The sequence below is a fragment of the Centroberyx gerrardi genome, chromosome 4 (assembly GCF_048128805.1).
Source record: "Centroberyx gerrardi isolate f3 chromosome 4, fCenGer3.hap1.cur.20231027, whole genome shotgun sequence".
Classification (NCBI taxonomy): domain Eukaryota; kingdom Metazoa; phylum Chordata; class Actinopteri; order Beryciformes; family Berycidae; genus Centroberyx; species Centroberyx gerrardi.
In genome coordinates, this window is record NC_136000.1 from 29,296,456 (window position 1) to 29,307,817 (window position 11,362).

Genomic DNA, 11,362 nt, shown 5'->3' on the forward strand with positions numbered 1-11,362 from the left:
GGACCATAGCTGTCAAACAATAAGTTTCTTAGACACAGTCAAATGTAGGTACAGTCAAATTCACTGTTGGTGCATTTGTGGTCCCATCTAAAAATCATAATTGCCTAACTTTGATGGATCATATTCACAGATCTTACTTTGTGATACACCTTCCTCCAAAAGTGCATGTGAAATGTAGTTGATCGTCCTCAAGTATTCACAGTAGGCTTCCTGCAGAGACAGAGCAAGCATGTAATATATTGTTATAACACACATCCACAATACAAAATGCCACCATAAATGTCCATGCCCATGAATCATTAATACAACAACAAACATCAGGCAGTTTAATGCTGCCTTGCTTATCGGCAAACAACCCAGTAAAACATGACTTTTACAGTATATTCTCTCATAAAACATGACTTTCTGAATCATTAGGTTCCACTTGTAAACTTGGCATACATACAATCCACCAAGCAGCTCTTGGTTCAATAAAATTCTTCAGAACTGTCTCCTGTTATTCCCACCCCTTCTTGCATCACAAACACACCTTGGAGGGTGGAAGTGTGAACCAAGTCTCAAAGTGGACATTTTATTGAAGTCACACGCTGCTTGGTGGATTGTCTATAGGCCGAATATTACAAAAGACCCTAATGATTCATAAGAGGTCTCAAGTCATGTTCTAGCAGGTGGGTGCGCTTAGTGACAAGCAAGACAACAGTAAACTGACAGGTTTTTGTATTCAGTTTGGCGTGACGTTCTTTCCATTCAAGACAACGGCACATACGAAAGCGACGTATCATGCCATAATATATTTCCGTTATGTTTATTGCAAAAAGCAAAATACAGCGTTATGAAGAGACTTTCGGAGTTCACTTCCTGTAGCACTGTTTATTTACCTATGTGTGACACCATTAGTAGGAGTGGTCACATAAATATGATACCCCCGCCCCCCCCTTTCCGTCTGTTTACATCAACTAGACCAGGCTATTTCCTATGGTTTTAAAACTGTACCGCTGCCAGCAGCAAAGCCGGATAGCCTACTACCTTATGTCTGTTCCCTGCGTCCAGCTGTATTGCTATTTTGGCCATTTTCATGGCATTTTGAAGGGGCGTCACGCCGCCGTCTGAGCCAGATGCAGCCATCGCTAGTCCGGATGTGACGTAAGGCCTGAACGGAAGTATTGTCAGCCGACCAGAGCAGTGGTCAAGGTAGCTAGAAGGAAGATGTGGGTGAACTTATGTTGCAACGTTTTTTACTGAGTAAAACAAAGTACCAAAGTGAAAATTAAGACGGTATTCAAGGAGGAATCTGTAGTGAATTGAATTATAGTTGTTATCATCCTTTTTGCAGCATAACACGAAGTTTTTTGTTCTCTACACCTATTTCCCCCAAACGTGACAAAGTTTACGTTTTTATTTTGAAGCCAAAATCTATCTCTGGCTGGTAGCAGATAGTTGTTTATTAATGTGTTTCAGCGCTATTTGTACACAGCAACAAGAACTGATAAAATCATAAACACTAATCATTTATGGTCGTGGATGTTAATGGATTATGAATGTTTGCTAAACTGAGCGTTTATGCTGTATAGGTATGTATATAATACGTAACTACAACAGCTTAATTAAAGTAAGCTTGACAATTTACTTTAGCGAACAGTTTATGATTTTTGGCAATTTCTCACATTTTCCAAGGGTGGCGCTACATAATATTTCCCCTTTTTTTTTCATTACCACTTCCGGGTTTCAATGTTTACAACTGGGAGCTGAGTTCAAACCACATATTTTCCTGGCTGGTTCAAAAACATCATTTTGTGCCAAAAACAACATGCATTGCAAGTGTTAAGATTTGCATACATTCACGGTAGGATTGTGTATGCCATAAAACTATAACGTTAATAGATTAACTTTCAGTAGCCAGTAAATAATCTAATTTGGCAAGCTAGCTAGCAAACGTAAAGGGCTGCTCAGGCTAACCAGCTAACGTAAACTAACTGAAAATCTGTAACAAACAGAAATTTAAGAAGTCATCTGCAATAGTTCAAATATAACGATTACTGCAAATAGAATGACATTGTTTCGTTAAGGGTGATTGGAAATAAGAAAAGTGATGTAACGCCAATGTTAAAATGTTTTTATTGCAACCCCCTAATCAGCACTCCAGTTAGCCCTTTTTTTAAAATGTAACGTTAGTTATTTCTGTGAGTTTTGTCTGATTTCTGTGCAACTTTCATGTAGTTTTAATTATTGCAGTGATATGTGATATGTTCTTTTAACTGTTAGCCTTGTCATCACCTGCAGATTTTTACATTTGTCTTGTTAAAATCAGATGTAAATGTAATCATCACTGAGGGAGAATTGGGTCGTGGCAGCAGCAAATAGTAGTATGATGCAGCAAAGAAAGATATGAATAAGAATCGAGTAAATGGGGGTTATAGAAACATACAGCTGACAATTACAACATGTAAGGTGGTAGAAATTAGTCAATGAAAAGTATGAAAAAAAAATTACAGCATTATGGTGTACAGAGGGTATGCAAAATAGCAACAGCAGTAGAACTAGAGACAGAAAAAAGCAAGTAGTATTTGCATAATATGAAAATATACCCAAAACGTGAAAATTATTAAATGAATTACAACATTGTTCAAATAATTGTTTAATAATAATAATAATAAAGACTAAAACTTAAATAAAAACTGATAGCTAACCACTCGGCTAACATTACACGTTTATAGCAGCAGGGCTCTATCGTCAGGATTGGTTGCCGAGAGTCCAAGTCTTGTAATTGATGATGAAGAAGAAAGGCAAACGTCCGCGGTTGCCCGACGCTTCACGACCGACGAGCAGGACACAGCCGGGCGGTGTCGGCGAGGTCAAGAAGCCGTCTGGAAACAGAGGGAGACCCCGGAAGACCGTCCCGGTAGCCCCGCCGACGATAGGTAGCCTCCATCATGATAAAGGTCCCACAAACAAAACTGCAAGGTTGGACTTGACCGTGACAGCTGCCGACGACACGCAAAAACATCCGGAGAGCAGGTCGAAATCTTCAGGTTGGTGGCAAGCGTTTGGCTCAGTACTAGCGTGGCGTTTTCATGTATGGTGAGAACGGCACACCAAACTCCATTTAAAAAATCTGTCAGATTCAAGTTGCCTTGCTCATCTGCATTCACGCCTCACAAAACATGAGTCAATACCTTTTCTGAATTGTTAGCTTCCACTGATGAATTCGGCATGCATATAATCTACCAATCAGCACTTATTTCAATACAATTTCAACCTTTACAACTGGATCGCCTGCTATTACCACAATGTTCTTCCACCAAAAATGCGAGGGTGGTAGCGAAGACTGGGAACCAATTCTAAAGATTTGATTGAAATACAATGCTGCTTGGAGGATCAAATGTATGCCGAATTGAAGAGTGGCTCCTAACGATACATTAAAGGTCTTAAGTCATGTTCTTTAAGGTTTTCACATTTGCCATAAGCAAGGCCACATTCAATTTCCAGATTTTTGAATGGAGTGTAGCTTGATGTACTCTCCATGTGAGAGCGAATGGCAAATGAGGACTAGCTGAGTACTAGATCCTTAATGCGTCTGTCATTTACATATCTCAAATGCTTGGTGGAGTTGTTGATGTTGCTGTAGCACATTACACTTTTATTCAAACTAGGATATGAAAGCATTAATTATCCAATCAGGTTTCTTGTTCATGGTATTGGGCGTACATTATTAAGTTAAACGGAAGAAACCCTTACCACTGTAACTTGCATTATATTTTCCCCCCTCTGCCTGTCAGTTGTTTACCTTTTTATCCTCTTCTTCTTGTCAAAGTTTTCTTCCGGCCCAGGACACATGTTGAGTAAATTTAGTCTTGCCCTGTGACCTAGACTCATGATAAGATAACCTACTTACACTCAAGGTAACCTACTAGACTTCTTGTCCTATGGAGAGCCACCAGAAGCCCCTCTACCCATTTTGGGTCATGAGTTGCAGTTTAAGAATCTATTTTCTGTCCCTGCAGGTAGACTATCCACTGCCCTCTGCAGGCTCTGCCATGGGAAGTTCTCGCCGCGGAGCCTGCGGCACGCCTTCAACAAGTGTCCTCAGGATTCGGCTGATATTCTTGACGACGAGTCGGACACGGCCGCCCAGTCGCCCGTTTTGTTCCACACAGACTTCCAGCGACTGGTCGGGGTGCCACTGGACCGTGACCCGCGGCTATCTGAGTTCATCTGTAAGAAATGTCATGCCAACTTCTACAAGTGTCACAGCATCCTGATCAGGTTCCTGCAGAGAGTCAACCTCCCACCAGTTGGCAAAGAGAACGCCCGAGGCCGGTGAGTCTGAGGGGGGAAACTGCAGGTTCAGACAAGGATAGTGACTATATGGGTGTGCTTGCGTGTGTGTGTGGGAAGCTATCGTGTGAAATTGGAGAAGTGACATAAGCAATTCTGAGGAAATCTGAGGGTAAATATGGTCAGCTGTATAAAGGTATTACTTAAAGCTGCACCAGGGCAACTTTGCATGTTGAGAGGTAATTGTGTTCAGAGGTATTTGAAAAATTTGAACTTCAATACCCAGAATTCTGTAAGGTGACGTCAGTAAACTGCACACAACACGCTCATGTTTACCAACCCGGTCGGTCTGTGATGCTTCATACCAAAGAGACATGAGAGGAAAAGATCTAGTATTTCATTTGGGCAAATAGGGTGAATCTATGGGTCTCAGTTAGGGGGGATGGGACTATAGCAGTCCCATTTTGTGATTTAGGCAGATAAGACAGGTGTATTTTTACTTAAAAATCTTGCCTAGTACAGCTTTAATGACAACAAAATGGAAATTGTTGTAGCTTTGTATGCTGTTATCTTGGTCCAGTTTCCAGGTAGATAATCTACAGCCGTTGGCAACTGCTTGTTTCTTTTTCAGGAAGAATGCAAAGTGTCCACAGTCCTTGGTGAACCATGGTTCAACAAGTAAGTGACCGCATCTCTTCTTCACCTTTGCTATTATGAGAGTTAGAGATAATTTTCACTGAACTCTCCCATCATGTCTGCCATACTATTGAGGCATTCTACTGTCTTCCCTGTTACAGCGCCGCCGTCCTTTACCTCAGACCCCAAGTGCCTCCACAGCCTGGTATCCTGGGCTCACCACCACGGAGAGGCCTGCCGCTCCTGCCCCGACCTGAAGGAGGTGCTGGAGGGCCGGTGTTGGGGCTCTGTCAGGGCCGTGTGGGGCTGCGTGGACGGTCACAGCTACACCATGGACACCGCCACCGCAACTCACGCCACTGGCAACCCAGCGAGCCTAAGCAGCGGCCCGCTAGGGAGTGGCAACGACGACGGTCCGATGTCTGAGGAGGAGGAGGAAGAGGAGGAGCAGTCCAGAGCAGATCTAAGGACCCCAGGGGGAAGCACAACCGGTCTGGCCCAGCCTAGCCCAGCTGCAGTCACACCGCAGACTCAGAGCTCGGCCCTGATCGACGGAACCACCAACACTGACGGTGAGAGGCAAAGGCGAAGGAGTTCATTCCTTAGGAGAATCCCAAAAAGGTCAAAGTAAAAGGCAGCACTTCCCACAAATAGAGTCAAAATGTTGGATTCATTACATGGCACAAGGTTCATTGAAGAGTACACAACCATCATAAAACGTGCTGCCTTTTACTCCGTTATGAGGATCTCCCATGGAATCTTTTGGTGTTTTTGTTTTTACAACAGAGAAGGTGGTGGTTAACATAAGCCCAATCTTAACTGGGACTATTGATACCCTGAAGTTGATTTTCTGTGTGCCATCTTGCACCAAATTGTCCATCTTCAGAATAGGAAACAGTTTATTTGCCAAATACAGTATAAGACTGTTGGAATTTGTGTTGGTGACATTTCCATGCATGTAGAATTACGTAGAATTATGTAGAATTATCTTAACCCAGTTAGTCAAGTAAGTGGTTTAGGTCAACACATGTAAACATCATAACTAGGTTAGAATAACCTGGTTAAGCTCATACTCTGATTATGAGAAACCTGATTAAGATGTCTGGCTTACTCCCATATTAAACTGGTTACTGTAGTATGGAAACTTTTACTTTTAGTTTTCACCGTCTGTGCAAACTCAGACCCGCACAGCATTATTCTTCTTCTCTGAGGAAGCTGCCTCTACAAGTTGAGCAAAAACATAACAGATATGCGTCAGTATGATTTGTTGACTCGTGTGGTTTCTCCTAAACTAGAGTTTGCGGGCCGCGGGGAGGCACCGTCTCCTGCTCCCGGCCAGCTGGAGGACAGGACCGCCGACAGTGACCTTTCTGACAGGTGAGTCACATATACAGCTCATCTTTCTACCTTCTCGTCGCAGTTCCTCTTTTCCCTGGTCTTGTAATTGTAAAATCCTGGAGTCACTCACGCAGAGCATCTTTTTCTTGATCTTCCTTTAGCCCTTTACCGTCTTTGTATGATAGATGGTTAGAGTATACTGGGGTTAACAATATATTGGTTTGCGGATATAGGCCTTGTATGAATCAGAATATGGTCCAGTCAATGTCTACCTTCAATATGATGCAGTTTGATTGATTATATATTTATTGTAGAATTGATCAGTGCTACACTGGTCGTCTGTAGGAATACCTGAATTGATTCGGATTGATCAGATTCCACACAAGTGCGCATGAACGTTTTATTATTATCCTGGATTTCATTGGAGAGTTTTAGTGTCCCATGATGGTCTACATTTTGTTTCAGAGGCTTTTCCATCCTGACAAGAATCAAATTCTGGGGGAAAAACAACACTTTTGTTGAAATATCTTGAATATTAGCACAAAATATCGGCTATTGACCTTAAAAATCTGACAAATCGATACAGGCCAATCCCTTTGCGTTTGCATTGTGGTTTGGTGACAGGACGTTAAAGCTTGGGTATGTGCGTCCACAGAGCCATATCCATCGAGGACGAGTTTGAGGAGAGCAGAAAGAGGGGCTTCTCAGACGATGAGCTCTTCCAGCCGTACCCAGAGAAGAGGTGGGTAGAAAAGTTTTGCCTTCAGCCATGGACGCTCCTCTCATCCTTCCTAACATAGTAGAGATCTACTGAAAATAAATGGTGACAAGAGAATCCCGGGTTTGAGCTCAGTGTGCCTTCCTCTCCCCACTCCACAGGCCTCGCAGGGTGACCGCCCCCAACAAGAGAAGACGAAGCCCGAAGGCCCCGGAGGAGCCCAAAGTCAAGAAGAAACCCGGACCCAAGCCTGGCTGGAAGAACAAGTTCAAACCTAAAGGGTACAGAGAGATGCTCGACACGAGTCTATTCACGACTATTCGGTGTATGGTCTAAACAAATACTTGAATACCGGGGAAGGTTAGAGTCAGGCTGAAGTCATGTGGAAGAGATTTGTTTTTAGTACCAGGAAATCAGCATGGTGAGATAAGAGAGATGATGAAGAGCAGAAAGTGATGAGAGGGTAGAAAGATGATACATCATGTAATAAAAGAGCGCTCTTTGTTGTTGGAAATTGTCTCTCAAATTTGCACTTAAGGTTAGGAAATGTTTGAAGGCTGCATACAGTAGGATTGTACTTTATCTTTACGGTATCAGAGGTCAGAGATCTTGTGAGTTGCATGCCATTTTTTTTAAAGATTTTATTTTCTAATTGGAACTCAGTTTTAGTTGAAGATAGTTTTAGTTTTGATGGTTGTGGATAAAGAGAATGTGTCCTGAACTCTTTTCTAGTTAGGACTCTTCTATTCTACAGTCTTAGTTTGGCTTTGATAGAAAGACTTAAACTGAAGGTAATACACTTAGTTTCAGTTTTAGTCAATTAGAACCTTGTATAGTATACACTTGTATTAACAAAGTAATCATGTGTTTCTATTCTCAGAGAGGAGCTGCCCAATATCTACAAGTGTCCATATCAGGGCTGCACAGCTGTCTACCGAGCTCCTGATGGTTTGAAGGTCAGAATACAGAATATATTATACAAGGGCAAACTAATGCCATCTCTGTATTATTGAAGTTTCTCTGTTGTTAAGAAAACTTTATTTTCTGCCCTTTTTACACATAGATGTTTAGCATTGATATGAGGTATCTCTATCTTAGTCATTCTTGTCCAGTGACCCTATGTGGGTTTAAGCATATAGTGTTCTGTAAAAGAAATGGATGACATTGGTATTCAGTATGTATTGTCTCATATTTAAAGCTTAGTAACTGGAAGGTGTTGCCAGTGAGAAAGTGGAATCAGTGCATCCCTTAATTACTATTAACGCATGTAATGCAACAAAATAATAGGGGGGTTAGATCAGACACACCTCAGGTGACTGAAGGAAAACAGATGGCTAGTCAGTATTTTACACTGTCATACATGACCAGAGGTAACAATACAATCCCTATGGCCGTGTAAATGACTAGTTTTCTTATCCGGTGGGCTTTTCAGAAGCACATCAAGGAGCACCATGAGGAGGTGAGAGAGCGACCCTGCCCTCATCCTGGCTGCAACAAGGTCTTCATGATCGACCGCTACTTGCAGAGACACGTCAAGCTCATCCACACCGGTAAGGTCACACCACATCTCTGTGGATCTAGTTTGTACTAGGGTTGGACCAATGTTTTGGGGGGTTTTTTCGGGGGGGAATTAAAGCTGCCAATAGCTGATTTTTTGTGCTGATATTCAGTATCTTTTAAGTAATAATCGGACATTTTCATAAAAATAAATGTACATTTTACTACTTTGTAGCGCTGATTGATATAACACAATAGTTCAATGTTCATGAAAGATTTTCCATTTGCTGTTCTAAACACCCGGTGTCTGGTAGGTCTTTCCTCAGAAAAATCCTATGGTGCACAGGAAGTGATGCATTTTATGATTCATCAACAGAGGGTTCGTTGTATTGTGTGTTCAGTGTTTATTTTGGCTTCTACTGAAGTGTGTCACCTGTGTGTTTCCAGAGGAGAGGAACTATATCTGTGACCAGTGTGGTCAAACCTTCAAGCAGAGGAAACACCTTTCTGTTCACCAGATGCGCCACTCAGGGGCCAAGCCACTACAGTGAGTACTGATGATTCTGCTACTCAGCTATGCTATTAGTACTTTACATGTAAAATGGATCTATCTTACACCAGACATCGCCCTTTCCTCCTCTGCTCTTTCATTCTTATTTTCACGTGAGCAGAGCACTAAATGCTCAGAAGTGTAAATTGGAAGTTTGTCTTTACGCTAAATTATGTGTGATAATGAATATCCATACTCTTATCATGATGAACATTATTTTAGTCAGTTAGTCATATCCATCATATTAGAGGTAGACAACACTGATTAGACAAGATCTGATTTTTAATAAAATGTCAATATTGGCCCCATATATCATTCTAACCCTGATCAGTATACAGTCATTCAGCTGTCTTTTCCAACCTCTTCCAGGTGTGAGGTGTGCGGCTTCCAGTGTCGCCAGCGGGCGTCGCTGAAATACCACATGACCAAACACAAGGCGGAGGCCGACCTGGAGTTCGCCTGCCTGCTGTGCGGGAAGCGGTTCGAGAAGGCCCACAACCTGAACGTCCACATGTCCATGGTCCACCCGCTCACTCAGGTAGATTCCCAGAGAGGCGGCGTCCAGCAGCAGCACCCGCCGTACTCCGACATCCACACCATCACACTGACCGGGGAAGTGGTTCAGCAAGACCAAGACAGATGACAGCTGGGAGAGTGATTCAAAGTCTGTCTCTGGTGGGGCATCACATGACAGAACTAGTATGTTCAAGTTGGTCTGCTTTCCAAGGCAAGGCTACAATTCCTACAGTTTGTTCACATCTTCACACATCATCGGGTTGATGGACTGGGATGGAGGCTGTGGCTCTTTCCAATAAGTGATGGATTTTAGCACGGGTTTAATGACATAACTTGTAAACAAAGTCCGTCTACTTTTAAAATTAGAGTTAACAGAAAATAATTTGACTATTTTCTTCACAATGAGAACTTTCATGTTGGTTGATAGTGACAATATTGGTGAGAATTATTATCTTATGGCCAGCTATTTATATTTTTGAAGAAGTTTCATTCCAAAACGTAGCTATTTCATTTCGAGGGTGCTTTCCTGCGAACTATACCATAAATAGTCAGCTTGTTTTGGGGGAGGCAGTGGGCTTTCCTTCATCTTCAGTATCTACCAGTTATGGACAAATTTGCGTTACACTTTCTGGGCCAATGTGTGGGGAGTTCTCGTTCCAAAATGAAGTACGGGCTGGAAAGTGAGTTTTGAAAGCCAGAAGTAATGATTGAGTCACTGGTATTGATCAACCCCCCACAGATGTATCGTGGTCATTTTGTGCTATGGGGCAGTTAAGTTCTTATCTATTACGCCTTTAAGTAGTTCAAGAACGGCTAGTCTATTTTATGGTCTATCTGACAGCAAGATAGGCTTTCTTCCAACTTCATAAAGTGGCAGAGGGAACATGGTTTAAAGGAGATTGCTGTAATCCTGGGTTTTAGAGGACAAGAAGTACAAATTGGTGCCTCTGTAACGGGTCTGATGTAAAGGTGGTAGGAAACGTGATTTTGCACTACCTGGAGAAAACAAGGCTTCTGTAGTGCACTGTGACTGACTTGAGTTGACAGTTAAAGGGATAGTTTGGTTTTTGCGGGATTTAGCCGTTTCCTACTTACCCAAAATCAGACAAACTCATGGATGTCATTTTTATGTCTCTACATGCAGTTTGAAGGAATGGGAACGGTTAGCTTAGCTCAGTTGCTGGAAGTGTAGGGGATCAAGTAGCAGCTCCTGGGAAACGTCCTACTTCCTAATTGGAAAAATCCATTTGAACAGCACTCCACTCATAATTCCAAGTTGGAAACTCGGGAATCTTCTCTGAGCTCATGTTCCACCAATATAATACTTCCATATTAAGTAGGAAACTCAACCAAAAAACCAAACTATCCCTTTAATGTGTATGGAATATGGATTTAGATAAAGCAAGATTTTTTTATTTGATAGCTGAATTATACAGTAGCAGACCCTGGTTAAGCCACATATAACTGTATAACTGTGTGTACCCTACATTAATGCTGTTGTAAATTCTATAATGTAATATTCTCATTACCTAGATATCGTATGTAAAGCACTTATTCTGCCTGTATGCGCTGTGTAATTCCCACAGTGCAAATTAATGTGCAGAATGATTCTCAAGAACATGGATTTTCTTTGTAATGTTGCATACAGTAAATGTTTTTATTAAGTTATTACAATGCAAAGTACTCTTTAAGTGTTTATCTCTGAATTGTAAACATTGAAAAGGGCTTGAGATATACACATGTATAATATAGACATTTAAGTCCTGTGTGCATTATGTACAAGATGACCTGTAAATAAACTGTGTGGAGATGTTTTTACAAAGCTGGATATC

At 41.8% G+C, this 11,362-nt stretch overlaps 1 protein-coding gene across 3 annotated transcripts; it reads left to right on the top strand.

Annotated features, from left to right (window-relative positions):
• The first annotated feature begins 1,730 nt into the window (after positions 1–1,730).
• Positions 1,731–11,352, top strand: znf276 (zinc finger protein 276). Of its 3 annotated transcripts, none has more exons than XM_071911248.2 (12): positions 1,731–1,843; positions 2,715–3,029; positions 4,002–4,317; positions 4,907–4,953; positions 5,073–5,483; positions 6,207–6,288; positions 6,905–6,991; positions 7,129–7,248; positions 7,848–7,923; positions 8,400–8,517; positions 8,912–9,011; positions 9,384–11,352. In XM_071911248.2, exons 2-12 carry the CDS (start codon positions 2,768–2,770, stop codon positions 9,655–9,657), a joined length of 1,893 nt encoding a protein of 630 aa, XP_071767349.2. In that variant the 5' UTR covers positions 1,731–1,843; positions 2,715–2,767; the 3' UTR covers positions 9,658–11,352. The 3 variants fall into 3 exon arrangements, with proteins under 3 accessions (XP_071767349.2, XP_071767350.2, XP_078139337.1); XM_071911249.2 differs by having other exon boundaries at positions 1,762–1,843; positions 2,735–3,029; XM_078283211.1 differs by lacking the exon at positions 1,731–1,843 and having other exon boundaries at positions 2,711–3,029.
• Positions 11,353–11,362: the final 10 nt, after the last annotated feature.